Source organism: Mandrillus leucophaeus, unplaced genomic scaffold (genome assembly GCF_000951045.1).
Source record: "Mandrillus leucophaeus isolate KB7577 unplaced genomic scaffold, Mleu.le_1.0 Scaffold815, whole genome shotgun sequence".
Lineage (NCBI taxonomy): Eukaryota > Metazoa > Chordata > Mammalia > Primates > Cercopithecidae > Mandrillus > Mandrillus leucophaeus.
In genome coordinates this window covers 784,360-802,262 of record NW_012108864.1, presented here as the reverse complement: position 1 = coordinate 802,262, position 17,903 = coordinate 784,360, and the positions used below count along the sequence as shown (strand labels likewise).

Sequence of the window (17,903 nt, the reverse complement as noted above, 5' to 3'; positions counted from 1 at the left end):
AATAAATCTGGATCTCAAGTTAATCGAAGTGTGGAGAAAGGGAGAAATGGCCAAGAAGAGGGAACTGTGACTTTCTAGGGTTTTTATTTAGGTGAAAATGATCTCTGTTAGCTTATAAAACTATGTTTATACTTGGTATAGACAAAAAATCAGGGAATATGCCTCAACAAATAGATTTCTACCTTACTATTTGAAACAAATGCCTAAAGTGAATTGCAGTGTTTTTAACTTCATTTTCAAATTTTGATTTTTTAATTAGAGTTCTTTCATTGCAAAAATATGCCCCTCAACCATCTTGATATTAGAGCACAAATAGATCAGTATAAATATACTCCTGTGTCCAGTAAGACAAGGTATAACATGTTGGTAGTCAGTCACAGAATGTCCCTTTGGCACATCTAGAATAGTACTGTCTACACTCACATGGAGACATACAGCTACATACACACAGACACATATAGACAAAGGTTTGGAGATATAAGGAATAAATCCCTACTTGCCAAGTTTTGTTAACAATTTATCTCTGGTGAATAAATTTAGAATTATGTTTTCTCAGCGAGTTTGTCAGCTTTTACATATGTCGACTTTTGCTTTTAGATTACAAAATAAGCATCCTGAGATCATCAGGTCAAAAGCTGATTGTTTATTATATAGTCTTGAAATATCAATTTTCATATAAAAAGAAAGCATGCCTGTGAAGGCTTTGAAGAATTTTCACTGGAGGGTCCAACAATACTCTTGGATGTCATTTTCTGTTAGTCTAGAGCATTTTTTATATCTACAATTGCAGAATTGATGGTTAGCTTGCAGGATTGACCGTTATTAAATTTGATGGTCTTGACGTCCATTAGAAAAACAGGATTACTCTAAGAAAACGTTTAGGCTAGAAAACCAGACAATGTGCTAACAAACATAATTATTTCCTCTGTATTCTTTTCCTATTTGCATTTTAAAGGCTTAAGAACTTAATGTTTCTCCTTACTACCTTTTCCTTTTTATCTTCAGACTCGCACTTTATAATTAATATAAAGTAAAGTAATAAAGTTACATTTAAAAAAATTTTAAGTACAAAGCTCACCTGTGCTTCAAAAGCTGGAGAAGTAAGCAGCATTTCTTATTAAGCAGGGAGCAGAACACGTTTCCTGGTGAAAGATGTAATTCAGTTTTCAGTATTTAACGGTGACCATGTCTTATGTCTATGACTGTGCTAATCATTTTGGCAAGTCTTAAAACACGTCATTGGATGGTCAAGAAGACAAGAAAATACACCAAGGAAATGTATTTTTATTCATAAAATTTGATGTACTTACCTTTTGTTTGTTTTTAAATTTCCTGCACTGTGAGTTTATCAAGCCAAGAATACCAATGCAGATGTATTAATGTCAATTCCTAAAAGTTATTAACTTCAAATCCCTACCTATTTGAGCAGAAATTGTGTAGACGTTGAAAACCCTCTGAAGTATTTCTAGGAATCTTTCACGGAACTTAAACTTGTCAGTGAAGGCAGAACTAGTGACTGCAGTTCAACAGCACTGGGGTCTCTGGTCCAAGTACAAATACCTGCCCTGTAACCCAGGCCACCTCATTCTTAATCTTCACAGATTAATCTATAATATAATGGTTAAGATAGCTTTGGAGGCTTCATATCACTCTTTCAAGTAAAGAACATAATAGGTAATATTTATTGTATCAATGTTCAGTACTTTAGTATCTGAAATTTGTTTTATCATCTAAATAACTCTGTGAGATACAGTTATCCCATTTTATAGACAAAGAAACAGAGGCTTAAGGAGGCTGGGTGCTTGTCTTACGTTACTCATCCAGCAAACGACGAAACTGAGATTAGAACTTGGATCTGTATATCTCCAAAGCTAGGCCCCAGGAGCTCTTTTATGAACAGCCTCACTTAAACATTTACCTTCTGGGACATACTTGCTTCTGAGGTATCTCACTGGGACATGCAAGTACCGGCTTAACCTCAGAAGGGCCTGCACTTTCAGCCACTGATGGAGCTTGGCTCTCCATTCACACTTAACATTCTGTGGGAAGCCATATGCTACATTTTTTCCCCTGCCTTCCCCCATTCCTCTCCACACTCTGATTTCTACCCACTTTCCTCACACCATGTTTATCTCTGATCCACCCTGAAGTATGAGCACACTTCAAGATTTCTTCAGGAGCCTCCTTGGCAACCATGAAAATAGAGAGTTGCTAATAAACACCTGGCAAGAAAGTTGCCTCCTAACTTCGTATCTCAAGATATCTAATTATCAGCTCAGCTCCAGCGAGGATCCTTGCTACACAGTTAATACACTCTATAGTATGTCCATTTATAAATACTGAGTTTTGGGAGCAGAGATTATCTTTGTGACTCATTGGAATTTGTTCTTTTGCAAAATAGTACATTATACAAAATTACATTTTTAGGATGTAATTTAGGATAGAAAGCAATCCTTACTGATAAAAAGAGGTTCCTTACTGATAAAAAGAGGTCATCTATGCACCATATTTCTGTGTCTATGAATATAATTTTAAGTATTCCTAATCTTCCAAATATAAAAGAAGTAAAATCTCAGTTTTTAAGGGTCTGTAACATTTTCTATTTCATTAAGACCTGTTTAGTATAGCATTTCTTCCAATATACTTTGTAGTCCTTAGTGACCAGAGGGAAAAGTCTTTATTTAACTTCAGGGTCAAATCTATCATTGATAATATAAAGTTACTTTTCTATTAGTTACTTATTTTATTTGACTTGATGAAAAAGAGAAACTATAACCACGTAGTATTACAAATACCACTTAGCTTGCTCAGCATCACATAGGAGTTCAAAGTGAGCAAAATTTGATCATAGAAAAAATTTTATATACCTGTCCATTGCAAAAGCATAAATCTCAACAGGTGTTTAAATCTATAGTTATTCTCTATATAGATGCCAACGCATAATAGGTATTACTATTGTTAATTAGGTTTATTATTCTGGGCATCCCATTCATTCTTGGTCCTTTAACTCACTGATGCATTACTATTATTAGAGCAATAATATTCAGCTGCATCGTGAGCAGAGCACAGGAAAACTCCACTCTGCTGAACAGGAAAAACTGAGACAGCTGCTCTGCCAGATAGTAGGGGCAGAGTGACTTAACATGACTGATACAGGTGACAGACAAGGAGATTTTTAATTCTGGGATAGTCTTTTTTACACACATGCTAATTCAAATAAAATTAATAATCGGGACCAGAAGGTTGCACTAACTAGAGACAATATAAGAACTATTGAAGCTGGTAATAAAATATCCCATTGAAAGTGATTAGGCCAATGCTAAAAATGACAGCATTGAAACATACTGGATTATTTATAAGGAATGAGTAGAGTCTGAAGAGAAGGCTGAAATAAGTGATACCATTTCCCTAAAGGAGCCGAATTAAAGTATTGGATTTATGATGTTTTTATTTATGCAGGGGCCATTTAAAACATTTTCATTTTCAATTTTTATGTGAATGCTGTTGCACACTTATTCTTTTATGATACAACCTTATGCAGCAGGCTAAATCAGGGACCTATTTAACTTCTGGGGGTAACTCATGGCATTAAATTAGATCTTTCTATGTGGTTTCCATTAGACCAAACTTAGTGACTGCCTTCCACACTGTGCACCTTCATATTATTTGAGAACTCTCAGAACAGTTCTGTTAACATCAGTCAATTTGCATTCACAGCTGCATTCAATTGAGATTAGTGGCTGCTTTTTGAAAGATAGAAAATACAGATTAGTGATGGCAGATGTTTCCTGAGGCTACATTCTAGACAACTGAAGGCAAAAAAAAAAAAAAAAGAAAAATCCAGTGACCCATAAGACTAAAATTGGCTTCATTTGATTAACAAATCACGTGGTAGTCAATCTTCATTATAGTACTCAGCAGTCATCTGCATATGCAGGTCCTGGGATAAAATAATGTAGTGGCTGATTTTATGCACAGACAAAGAACTTGTTAGAAATGCATATGCTTGACCATTGGGATTATTTTGATCAGTAGGCATCTATTTCCTATAAATATCACAAATATTTCCAACAAAAGAGCATAGATGTCTTTTATACAATTCTTTGGAGAATGATTCTGCAGATTTCTGCATTTTCTCCTCATTAATTTGACCTGGGATGGTTTTCACTGAGGAAAAAAATCTTTAAGCAAACATGTTAAATGTTTACCTGTATCAAAATTATTACTTTAGGTGACTCCGATAATATAACACATGTGTGGAGTGAGGATGATGGACAGACATTATCTCCAAGCAGTCTGGCTGCGCAGTAAGTCTTTGTTTATTTCTAAATAGGTAGATAACTTGGCTGAATAAACAATCAAAACAATTTCTAAACATGATTCTCTTATCAGTGTACATAAGCATGGAATAGAAAAACCAACTATTGACTAAGCAAAGGGAAGGGCATAGTCCAAATAAAGTTGAAACTTATTTTTTGATATTATTTAATGATACTTTAGCATTGCACACAAAAAATCTCTTTTTCAGTTCCAAGCTTGCATAACTAGATCTAATGTGTCATGTCTGGATTGGTTACCTTATGCCTATGAGGATGATCTAGCTGGAGGGCTGCCAACACTTTTCTTTCACTACAAACAGTGTATAAGTATCTGTCTTGCTCTGTGCAGGCTGCTATAGCGAAGTACCATGAACTGAGCAGCTTATAATCAAGCCTCCTAGTACCGTCATCTTGGGGGTTAGGAGTTCAACATATGAATTTCAAGAGAACATACTCATTCATACCATAGCAGCCTTCGATTTTTTTATTACTATTTTTTGGGTTTCTAGAGAGTAAAAATGTTTTTTATGCTTAAACAAGATAATGCAAAATTTGTTTGCTTTCAGTGGTATTCAGTTAGGCAAAACTGTTTGTAGGTTATTTAATTTGGGGCTTTTATTGGCATAAAAGTCTCAGGAATAGGCAGTGGAAATAACAGCAGCAACTATGGTGTCTAAAGACCATTAATGTAAGCAGATCCTGAAGTAACTGTGATAATTATGGTAAGAAATGCAAACAGTTGCTTATGGTAGTTAATTGAGGCAAATTCCTGTAGTTTAAGGCAAATGTGGAGACTAGATGGCCTGCCTGTTAGGTAAAGATTGCTTTAGCCTATAAATTATACTATTGAAATTCTTTGATTTTAGTCCCAAAGGATATGTTTTTGTGCTAACGGAAATTTATACAAATAAAAACGAACAGGAGTACTTAGGTTTAACCAATGTTTTGTTTTTCTAAAATAGAATGTACCTAGTTGTTTGCAAACTTTCTATTATTTAACGAGAAGTTCTCCAACTCTGAGAGTAGATTCTGGCCAAAATCCTTGTGTAAACAACTACCTCCTGTTTCTGCTGCCATCTCTCTCATCCTTTAAGGTGGCTGACCCAGGTGCTTCTCCCAGAGCAACCAAGCCCTTAGGTAATTTCATCCTAGCCAGGCTGCCATGTTTCAAATGGTCATGTCTTTTAAACACATTCCCTCTATAGCCATCAAAAATAATAATAGCAAAATACCTTTAAACTGAGATAACTGCATGCTTATTGCTGAAGCCAGGTATTTTTATCAGAGCCTCGAGGCATCCATAGCAGTGATAATGTCAGTGCCACAGACCTGCAAATTCCACAGCAAATGTAGTTAGTTGCTGACAGCTAGCTGACAGTTTATTAGGAAGAATTCAATACTTCTAAGATGGCCCTTGTTGTGATTGATGAAATTAAGGGATTTCTTATCTTCAGAATTCCTTTCCATTCCAGCTTTAAAATAATCACAGAGTGGCAACACTGGTATAAGATAAAAGTTATTTTGGTTCAGAATTTTCTAAAGCAAATTTTCAAAAATACTTTTCCCTCATAGTTCTACTTTCTCCTAATTATTTTTGTTCTAAAGTCATTATCTTTGTTTTGCATTTGTACTTATGAACATGAATGTGCACATCCAGACACTTACCTTTTATTGTAAGCACTCTTGGGAATTAGGTAGGATTTTGTATAAAGGATTACTCCAGTGTTTTAAGGGAATAACTGGGTATTTATGTCAAAACTGTGACACACAGATATGAGATCTTATTTTGGAGTATACTAAGTCTATTCTCAAAAGTTTTTGTAATCAAATGTTCTTTGTGAAACTAAGAGGATGGCTTAGATGATATTTCAAGGTCAATTCTAGCCCAACTGTCCTCTATTTTAAGCTTGACAATATACCATGAAAATCCCTTGTTCCGGTCCATCTAGTAGATAAGGCCAATATTTTGCTGTTGAGCAGTGCGCCAAGTGGAAATAGCTCTATGGTGTAACAATGATAACAGAGAGAAAGACAAACACAAAAGAAGGAAGGGCAATATTGGGAAGTGTGGGGAAAGGTGAGGAGAGGAAGGGAGAACCACCTTACTGAAGCAGGAGAACGACCTGACATGTGCTTATCCAGCGATGCCCCATTGGGCACTTCTCAGATAAATGGCCAGTATCTCTGCAGCTTCCGGCATTTCTTTTCCTCATGTATTTGTCCTTTCCACAGATATTAACTCAAGTGTATGATGTACGAAATACAAATGCTAGATATTCTGTGATGAGGATGGGGTCGGGGTGAACAGGGAGTGGGATACAAAACTAAATGGATCATTCTTTCAAGTTGTTCAGAGAAGAAATGTTTATCTTGAAACCTCTACTTATCACTATAGCCAAATAAAATAGATGGATTATTCTACCCTCCTCTTCCCAAAATAGATGCAGTCAATTTGCAATTATTCTCATAATTTCATTTGTCTCTTCTTTGATGTCTTGGATTCTCAAATCCCATCTTCCAGCTTATCTTTAGAATATTCTTTCTGACACTGCTTCCCACTTCCCTCAACATTCTGAAACTGTCATTCCAAAATACCTGCTGAGGGTTTTTTGAGCAAGTGCTATAACTATATTGGTTATTATTAGACCTTGGCTTGATTTGATTTGACTTGACTCACTGATATCATAGGTGGACTACAGTCCATGAAACTTGACTGTAGGCGTGACTTCATATTATATGGGTAACCTATACAACAGGGTTAGTTTTGTCACCTGTCACACTCCTGTTGCATTTTTAACAGTAATAATGTAATTTAGAAATTTCCCTAATAGATAGTTTCTTTTACTTAGGACAGAAAACTTACTCTAAGAATATACTCTCCTGTCCTTCATTTGTGTATTGATCAATGGCATTGACTATCTATAAGGAGGCTTTGATAAATAATGAAGCTCACTGTCTGAAATCTCTAAGGTCTGAGACCACCAAATAAAGTATTACCAAGAGTCTCTAGTCAAGGAAATGCCTATGTACAAGCATGAGCTCTTGGAAAATGGACACTTTTAAAAAATACATAAAGACTATGAATAGTATTTAAATGAGTCAGCCCTCTGACCACTTTGCTGTGCTCTGATTGCCAAGTTAGAGAGTTTTCTTGCCATTCATTTTTTTTTCTTTTAAAGTTCCTAAGGATCCAGTGTTGTTAACCCACATTTAAACACCCTGAGTCTTCTTTAATATTGATGAAAACATTTTCCTGCATTTACTAGTTATGCCAAGATTATCTGTTCCCACTCGTATTTTAATAAAATGTAAGTTGAACATCCAGTAGGACTAGTTAATTTGTGTTTTGTACAGTTTGATTCTAAACAGATGATCCCCAAATCAGCCATTGACATTTATTCCATCTTTACATAAAATTCAATAGTAGACACTAAGGGAAGAAGTTACAAAATAAATAGAGGTGCAGCCTCACAGTTGAAGTGACAGAGCACACATAATATGCACATACTCATTCACATAGTCTTACTCACTCATGTGGCCTTAAAAATCCTTAGGCCCTATCCTCACATGCCAATCACTTTGAAAGGAAACCAGAAAGTGGTTAATTTGGAAACACTAAATTGGTTGATTGGAGAAAAAAGGAACTTATATTGGTCATTGGGATCCCATTAGTTCACAATTAATGAATTCAAATCTAGTTATTCAATTTTATAGGTGGAAAGGACCTAGCAGATCATCTAGTCCCCTGGCTTTCAATTGACAAGAGAAGAATCGGAGAGTCAGAAGGGGGTGGCCAGATTTAGAAAATAAAAAGAAAAGTGAAAAAAATTGCAGGACTAATGGAATGTACTTATACACAAAAAGATTATTCATTGTTTATCTATGATTCAACTTTAACTGGGAGTCCAGTATTTTACCTGGCAACCCTCACCCATTGACCTTTTTCTTTCATGTAAGTGTGCCTAGAAATTGCCTTAAGATGACGTATGATGGAATATTAAAATAATTAAATATAAAGGTAGTACACATAGAAAAGGCAAGTGCTCAGAGGATGCAGAGTAGTACTGCCCTTATACAGTTAAACTGGATGGGGGAAGACATCCATCTGCCTAGTATTTCAATGTCCGAGTCAACCAATGCCAAACAACCAGGGACCAAAATGATCTGAACAAAACGTCTTTGCTTTATTTTCATATGATTTAATTTCTATATTCTTTTCTAATTCTGCAGGCTCCTAATTCTGGAAAACTTTGAAGATGCCCTCTTAAATGTATCAGCAAATAGTCCTTATATTCCTTACTTGGCATGTGTGAGAAATGTGACTGACAGTTTGGCCAGGGGTTCACCAGGTAATACTGTTCTTAGCAGTCAAAATGCTGCTCATGGTTTCTGCCTCTGTTCTAAAGTAGTGAGTTTTTGAGGCATTTGCTTACACAGGAAAGAAAATTTGTAAAATCTTAGTTTCCATATGCATCGGTTTCAGTCTGGTGATTTGATATACAAAGGGAATGTGTAGTCATATTATCATATTATTCTGTTGCTGCTGCTAGCACTAGCTGGCCACCTGGACAAATTTTAGTATATAATGGCCATATAATGGATAATATGATAATGGCCACTGGGACACATTTTCCAAGTGTCTAGAGTCATTCGAGGTTCAAATGACCCTTCATGACATTTTTATGCTCTTAATAATCTTAGTTGTTAAAAAATGTCAAGGAATGATAACACAGAGTCCTAAAAGCAGGTGTAAATTATATAAACAAAGGCATTTTTGTGGCAGACTATTTTTATTTTCTACCCTTACATACTTTATTTGCAATTTTCTGCCTACATGGGCAACCACAAAGATTATATTTAATCAAATGTTTCTCTTTTTTTCAGAGAAAAGACCTATTTTCTCACATTTTCTAGGACACATACATTCTTTTTTCCTACACCAAAAATAGTTTTCTGAGAGTTAATGGCAAGCAAAATAGCACAACAAATGTTTAAGTCCGGTCTTTGTTTGCAAGGTATGAATTAGTCAAGGTTGGAAAGGCATATTTATATCACAGTGATTCTACAACCTATTCTCTCCAATATACTTCAATTATATAGTATATCCAAAAGTCAGGAATAAAAGCATAGTCAGTTCACAAAGAGCCAAAACTATGTAGCACCTTTGCTAGAAGTATTTTTATCTCTAAGCAGAGAATATTTTTAAAATAATGAATTCTATTGTCCCCATGGTTCAAATAAAGGTTAAAATTTCACTCATCTTATATTTATATTGAAGTAGGCTATTATCTTAGGAAAAATTTAGTAATAAATCAGGATAGAGGTGTCTTTCAAATTGGTTTCCTAAATGACCTTGCAATTCGCATAAAGTAACTCTTCTCCCTTCCTTTACAGAAAATCTAAGACTCCTGCAGTCCACAATACGACTTAAAAAATCTTTTCTTCGAAATGGTTCCTATGAGGATTACATCCCTCCAGTTCCTGAAGTCCTAAAATCAAAAGTAAGCCATGAAAGAAGAAAAATAAACCTTAACACTTCCCATAATATTTGATAAGATACACTTTTACTTTAAGTTTTAAATCTGATCTTTGTAAATAATGATCCTATTTTAACTCTAGATTTATAATGGCCCTTCTTAGGACTCTAGAAAAATGGTGACAAAAGAGTTTATGGCTGGATGCAGTGGCTCATGCCTGTAATTCCAGCTACTCAGGAGCCTGAGGTGGGAAGAATCACTTAAGACCAGGAGTTTGAGGCTGTAATCAGCTGTTGTCACCACTGCACTCCAGCCTAAGTGACAGTGTGAGACCCTGTCTATAAAAAAAATAATAAATTAAAAAAAAAGTTCTTAAAGAGTTTGACATTATATAATGGTGTTTTGTTTTTAATCCGTGGAGATCTCTGCATGAAATGACCCCAAAGAGCCTAATTACAGTATGTGCATTCATAAGGGAATGGCTAATAACAGTTATCATATTAAACTTCATAATTTGAAAGAGACTTGAAAAAGGATTCATAATATGATTTCTAATTTGAGATGTCCTAAGTTTTAAAATCTGTAAAAGTAGATTTTGAAAGCTGATGTTTTAGATTTCATAGCATACAAAAATCTCAAAATGTGGTTCACCCTACTTTTATTGTTGTCATCAGAAACTAAAATGAGTAAGTCATATTAAAATTTATGATACTAGAGAATGTGGGAAAAGGCAACCAAAAAATTGATAACTCTAACGTGGGAATCACTTTATGCTTATTTGTCTATTATTCTTCATCTCATGCATATAGTATACAGGTTATCATGAAATTTAGTTTATTTTTTAAATAACCCTATTAAAATTTGAAAGCTGTTTTCCTAGAAAGAATAGCTATTTAATTCGATTTACGTAGTCAGGAATAAAGTGAAATTAGAACTGGTTTATTCAGGGAAAGCAAGATGACTTATATAGTGAACATGGTATAATTAAGCAGGCATGCAGAACATTATGTCCATGTATATTACAAATAAATGTGCTAGTTACCATTACCTACATTTTAGCCCTAGTCTTCCACATGCATCAAAATTTCTAATATACTTAATTTGCATTATCTTAATTTGTTTGTGCAAATGAGAAGGGAGTTGTACATTCATCTGGAAAATTCCTACTCACCCCTCAAGGACAAGTTTAAACATCACTTCTTCTATATTAGAGTATCACCTTTCTTGTTATTTTTCTGCCAGGATAATGACTTTTTCTTCTGTGCTCCTATAATATTTATTCATTGACTTTTTAATCAATTATATGTACTCCCATAATACTAATCTATTTATTTGTAAGACATACCCTCTAACCCCAAAGTACTTATAGTCAATCCAGTGGAGGAGATGGAAAAGCAGATCGACAATTGTAATACAGTGAGGTAAGGGCTGTGATAGGTGGATAGAGGCTTCTGTGCTTGGAGGAGGGATATCTAACATGGATTGTAAGGGACAGAGGTGGAGAGAAGAAATTCTGTAGAGAAAATAGTGCTTTCTCTGAGTTTTGAAGGCTGTGTAGAATTAGGTTAGTTGTGCATTCTAGACACAGAGTCCTGAGTTTAAGAAGATAGAGGTGTGAAGTTGAAAGACAGGTATAGGGTATCTGCAGTCATGTGTTCAGCTGGAACAGAAGATGCCCATGTGATAGGCAGAAAAGAGGGCTGCAAGGTGAGGGTGAGCCTAGATCCTGATTTCCTTGTCAAGGAGTTTGAATTTGATCATGAAAGTTGTGTATTTGAAGAAGGTGAAATTTGCATTTTAGAGAGACATCTCTAATGAGATGACATCTCCAATGACAGTGAGATTTCTGGCATTTGGAACTCATTACTTGGCATTACAATTTGTTGCACGTCAGGTCTGTTTTCCTCACTAGAGTTTAAGCTGATGAAATTATGCTTTCAACACCCCTAAAGCCCCACATAATAGGAGCTTAAGGCTTGATTCATGCATGTATGAAAAAGTGAGGGTGTTAGAGTACTGACAATGCAGTCATGTTCCCTGGGCAATTACTTACTGTAGTTCTTGACTTAGAAAGTCACCAGGAAGCACATAATATACACTAGGGGAATGGAAACACCAGTCTCAACCATTTATACTAATGGGATGGGACTGGGGCTAAAAATAATTGAAAACATCATCCCCAATTTGAATATAATGCTCTCCTTGAGGGTTACATTATGGAAAAAGTTATAGAAGCCACAGAAGTGGAAATAAACTACATTCTTTTCCTTGGAGTAGAAAATCTATTGTCATTTATGACAAGCATGGCTGTTATTTGAAATTGACGGGACCCATTCAATCCTAGACCACAAGCTCCATGAAGAATATTGCCAGGTCTCTTCCTTTACCATTGCATCCCCAGCACCTGGCATAGAGTATGACACATTGGAAACACTCAGTACCTATCACTGAAAGAATGAAGACAAACTCCTAGAGTTTCACAGTTTCACAGTTACTGATGCTCTTACTCCCCTGCTTCGTTCACTCTGATAATTAGTATCATGATTGTGACCATCAGTGAGGCCACACCCAATCTAATGCTTTATTCATGATATTCCTAAGATGGGGGTGAATGCTGTCATTCATTGATGACTTTTCCTAGCTTTTTCTCCTTGTCTATTCTGCTCCTCTTGAACTTTTGTGTTTTCTCCTCCCTTCATTGTTTTGTCTTTTTTCTTTACAGTTGCTTTGTGGGGAAGAATAACTTCCTGATTAGGGAGCTATGCATAAAGTGGCTGTTCCTGTATTGGGCAGAAATACAAACAACACAGTATTTTTTATGTAAAACCTGTAAAATTTAAAATAGACTCATTTTTCTATTTACCCACCAAGAGCCCAGGAATATTGCTGTTTTATCATTTTATGCACATGCTATTGTGAGGTCAATACCATCATGTCACTTACGATTCTGATTCAGATACATTTGAAAAGCATCAGGCAGTGGAGAATTCAGTCACAGCTGGAAATGGCGTTAGTCATCTGTTGTTCTATTTTAAGCCTGAACTTTTACTCGTGATAAAAGAGAGAAGGGCTCTACATGAAGCTTTGGCCAGTCTGCAATCTGAAGTTGACACACGTTTTTGAAGAAAGAATTCTGATTCACTGAATTTATGTTGATTATTAATGACCTGTGAAGCTTCTAGAACTTTAATGCCTGTATTGTTCTCAGAATAAAGTAGTAAGTAATGACAAAGACGAAAAGACAGTAATGTTTCTCCTTGGTGGATATGCTTCTCAATGCATTCCACATTATTGGCCCTGAATTATATTTTTATTTCAGAGAACCAAGTCTATTAGCCACAGTGTGGCTAGATTTCCAATTTCCTCTTCTGTAACTTTTATCTCACTAAGCCACGACTATACTATATGGACTTTTGCTGGTTTCCCACATATGTACACCAAACTTACAATTAAAAAACACATTTCAGTCTCTACTGGGTAAAAGCCATTCAAATGTACAACACCCTCAAAGCTCAATTTAAACAAATATATTAGCCCAACAGAATTTATCTTTTTATTTAATAAATTACCAAAAACAAGTCACTGGAGAATGTAGTATAGAAGCTTCACTCCATTTATTACAGGTTTAATCATATCTAGTAATTGGAAAATCAAAAGAAAGACTAGAGTGGCAAATGCAGTTATAGGTGGTACAGTGATTGGGTCTATTCCAGAATGGAAAATTTCTCATAGCGATAGCACTAGTAAGTAGAATTTTTGTACATATAAACCCATTTTTGAATAGTTCGAACTCAGAGGTCAATCATAATATTAAGTACAATGGAAAATAGACCAATGATATTTACTATCTAAGATGACCAACATTTAATTGCTATAACCTACGTGTAGTTATAAACTGCTCATTACTGCTCATTGTGCCTTTCTTATTTGATAATATGGAAATAAATATTCCCAAACATTTGCCGGTACCATAAAACACTTCATTTCGGTCAAACTGTAACTTCTGATTGGAAACTGAGCTGCAATGAATGACACATATATTTGCTTCTTAGGATTTTGTTCCAGTTTATTTCCCTACTTAAAAGAAACAGCTCTAGGGTAGCTTCCAAGCACAAAAGAATTTGCTTTCCCAGAGGCATACATTATTTTTTCCCCAGGTTGTAGGGCATGGAATATATCCTCAGAACACATAGAACATAGTGAACTGATAGTAAGAGGAATATCATTGACAGGATAGGAAATCATTTGATTTTCATTTTCCTTTTTTTCCTCTGGGTGTGGGATTTTTAAGCCCTTTTAAAGACAAAAGCACCCAGTATCCTACAATACCTAAGAGGGAAGAAGATAAGGTCGATAGCGGTGCAGAGTCTTCCAAAAAATCAGGCATCTTCTTGTTCTTAGTTTAAATACAATCTTATTAGAATGAATGTGATCTTCATGCTGCAGTTCAAGAAAGACTTTTAAAATTTTTTGCTAACCTTTAAAAATTGTTGACTGGCCACAGTGGCTCACATCTGTAATTCCAGCACTCAGGGAGGCTGAGGCCAGCAGATGGCTTCAGCATGGGAGAGAGAATAGCCAGGGCAACGTGGTGAAACCCCATTTCTACCAAAAATTAGCCAGGAGTGCAGGTATATGCCTATAGTCCCAGCTGCTTACTTGAGAGGCTAAGGTGAGAGGATCACCTGAGCACGGAGGTTGAGGTTGCAGGGAGCCGTGATCATGCCAATGTACTCCATTGTTTCCACAAAAAAATACAAGAAATTAGCCAGGAGTGCAGGTATATGCCTGTAGTCTTAGCTACTTATTCGAGAGGCTAAGGTGGGAGGATCACCTAAGCCTGGAGGTCAAGGTTGTAGTGAGCTGTGATCATGCCAGTGTACTCCAGCCTGGGTGACAGAGTGAGACCGTGTCTGAAAAAATAAAAATAAAAATAAGAATTGTGGTAAAATAAACATAACATTTACTATCTTAACCATTTTTAACTATACAGTGCAGTTGTGTTAAGTACATTTACATTGTTGTGCAATTAATCTCCAGAACTCATTTCATCTTGTAAAACTGAAACTCCATATTCACTAAACAACTCCTCATCCTCTAGTTCCCCAGCCCTTAACAACCCACATTTTGCTTCTACCCCTGTGTATTTGACTACTCTAGGTACTTTGTCATACAAGTGGAATCATACATTATTAGACCATTCACCTTTCATTTCTTGAGACTGGCCTATTTTACTTAGCATAGTACACTCAAGGTTCATTCATGCTGCAGTCTGTGTCAGAATTTGTTTCCTTTTTAAGGTTTAATAATATACCACTCTGTGTGTGTGTGTGTGTGTGTGTGTGTGTACATTACCACCAACAGTGCACAAGGGTTATAATTTCTCCACATCTTCTCTAACACTTGTTATTTTCTGTTTTTTTTTTTTTTAATAGTAGCCATCTTAATGGGTGTGACAAAGAAATGCTTTTTAGAAGTTCCAAAACAAACCTGCTTTTTATCTGCCCTTACATATGATTTAAAATATAAGTCAAAATATAAAATTAGTCAAAGTATTTGTGAGTGAGGCTGGATAAAACTAAACTACATTTTTTTAAACCTGTGACTCCACAGAGAAAGACAGTTCTAATAGGCCCAAAAGTTTTATCAAGTTCTTACAGGAATAATAAACTCAAATGACAGAGAATAGTACTTCATAATAAAACTAACGCCAAATGCCAACTAACCAAATACATACGCAGAATGTTTTTCTTAAAGGAAATCGATTGTGGTTACTTATTGTCCACTACTATATATGTAGAAAAATGTAACTAATCTATTTCCCACTCTTTTCCCTTTCTGGAAAGCTGTCTCAACTTCGAAACTTGACCGAACTTCTTTGTGAATCTGAAACTTTCAGTTTGATAGAGAAGTCATGCCAGCTCTCTGATATGAGCTTTGGGAGCCTGTGTGAAGACAGTGAGTTTGATCTGCAACTCCTCGAAGCAGCAGAGCTGGGCACCGAAATAGCAGCCAGCTTACTGTACCATGACAATCTCATATCTGAAAAAGTGAGAGATTTGCTGACTGGGGATCCAAGCAAAATTAATTTAAATATGGATCAGTAAGTTTTTCCATTGTCTTCTTCAGTGGTGAAATCTCTTTCAAAATATTGATATACCTAGTTGAATTTCTTCTTTTCTGTTTTGTTTCAGGTTTCTAGAACAGGCACTGCAAATGAATTACATGGAAAATATCACTCAGTTAATACCGATCGTAGAAGTGATGCTGCATGTCAATAACAGTGCAGATGCTTCTGAAAAGCCAGGTGTTTCCCCATCCACATTTTAAATCTTGTCTTATTAGAATGCATGTGATTCTCACGCTGCAGTTTAAGAAAGGTTTTTTTTGAAGTTCCCAACCAAACTCGCTTTGCTATCTGCCCTTACACATGAGAAACCTGAAGCATTCAAATGTGGTTACTTGTCTAAAGTAAACACACAGAAAGCTAGCAGAGAATGAAACAGGGAAATTTGATTTCACAGCAAAAAGATCTTCAAAAGTTTAACTAGTTAGACCATTCACCTTTTGTTTCTCTGATATATTAACGTGCATCCGATAGTCAGCTGCAAGGGCAATGATGAAATTTACTTTCTTCTGTGAAAATAATCTGATGGAAAAAACCCAAAAGGATGTACTGCTGTCTACAGAAATCTCAATTCAGAACTTTCTATTAGTATTCCAAACATGATGTATCATGCAATATGTTTTTTCTTTGCATAATTCCTCAATACTGAAAGGAAAGGCATTCAGAATTTTGGACAATGGGCAGCCACAAAATTGGAATGGCACTAGGTTCAAAAAGGTATATTTGCATGAAGGATTCTTTTTTTTTTTTTTTGAGATGGAGTCTCACTCTGTCACCCAGGCTGGGGAGCAGTGGCCAGATCTCAGCTCACTGCAAGCTCCGCCTCCTGGGTTCACGCCATTCTCCTCCCTCAGCCTCCCAAGCAGCTGGGACTACAGGCGCCCATCAACTCGCCCGGCTAGTTTTTTTTTTGTATTTTTTTAGTAGAGATGGGGTTTCACCGTGTTCGCCAGGATGGTCTCGATCTCCTGACCTTGTGATCCGCCCGTCTCGGCCTCCCAAAGTGCTGGGATTACAGGCTTGAGCCACCGCGCCCGGCCTGCATGAAGGATTCTTAAAAGAAATGGAAAGGCATTTGCAGGATGATTATTACAATCTGCTAAAAGCAAAATATTGTTTATTGTGCCATAAATGACCCAGAAATGAAAGAATTATAATCACTCCCCTAAAAGAGTTTGAAGTTAAACACATTGTATTTAAAAGTGAGATAATGATTGTAAAAACCCTTTATAATTGTAGTGTGACTGTAGTTAAAGAAAAATGCTGTGTGGCATTATGTGTGGATTTATCAAACTTTGTCCAAATTGACAATATTACGTGATCCCAGATTAAAAAACATATTGAACCTGTGTGATATTTTAAATCAAATGGAGAGATATTTACTTAGTGCATTATGTGATCAAAATCTGTGAGGAAAGCATGTTTTCCTTAAATCAACCTTGAGTTGTAGATACCTAAGGAAAATTTATAACGCAGAGCAATCTGTTACCTTGGGTTTATGATATCATAATAAGAACAAATCTAAATCAGATAGAAATAGATCCTAAATATGCAAAAAGTCTGCAAAAACTGGGAGACATCTGCCCCTGAGAAGGCATGTATGTTTTAGTCTAGAAGGTTTCTCTGTGTTAGTCATACTAAAAAGAGTGACCTGACAAACCAACATGTGTTTTCTTTTTACATTTTTCTTCTTGCAGGTCAGTTAATAGAAATGTTTAAAAATGTCGAAGAGCTGAAAGAAGATCTAAGGAGAACAACAGGAATGTCCAACAGGAGTATTGACAAGTTGCTGGCCATTCCCATCCCCGATAACAGAGCTGAGGTGAGGTGTCATGTGTTTGTACTTACATGCAGTTCTTAGAAATTTAAATAGCATTTAGCATTTGTTGAGCGCTTACCAGTTAAACACTGAGAAGCTGCATGCTAAGCTGGGGAATTTTCTATGTAAGTGATAAACCTGGAGGCCTAATTCTTTTTTTT

At 35.9% G+C, this 17,903-nt stretch overlaps 1 protein-coding gene across 1 annotated transcript in view; it reads left to right on the top strand.

The window, feature by feature from the left end:
• ABCA12 (ATP-binding cassette, sub-family A (ABC1), member 12) overlaps positions 1-17,903 on the top strand; it is a 227,578-nt gene that overhangs the window by 110,138 nt on the left and 99,537 nt on the right. Inside the window, exons 9-14 of the mRNA XM_011967889.1 lie at positions 4,232-4,307; positions 8,550-8,668; positions 9,714-9,820; positions 15,643-15,899; positions 15,991-16,103; positions 17,621-17,745. Of these exons, the coding sequence (XP_011823279.1) occupies positions 4,232-4,307; positions 8,550-8,668; positions 9,714-9,820; positions 15,643-15,899; positions 15,991-16,103; positions 17,621-17,745 (797 nt within the window). The remainder of the gene's footprint in view (positions 1-4,231; positions 4,308-8,549; positions 8,669-9,713; positions 9,821-15,642; positions 15,900-15,990; positions 16,104-17,620; positions 17,746-17,903) is intronic.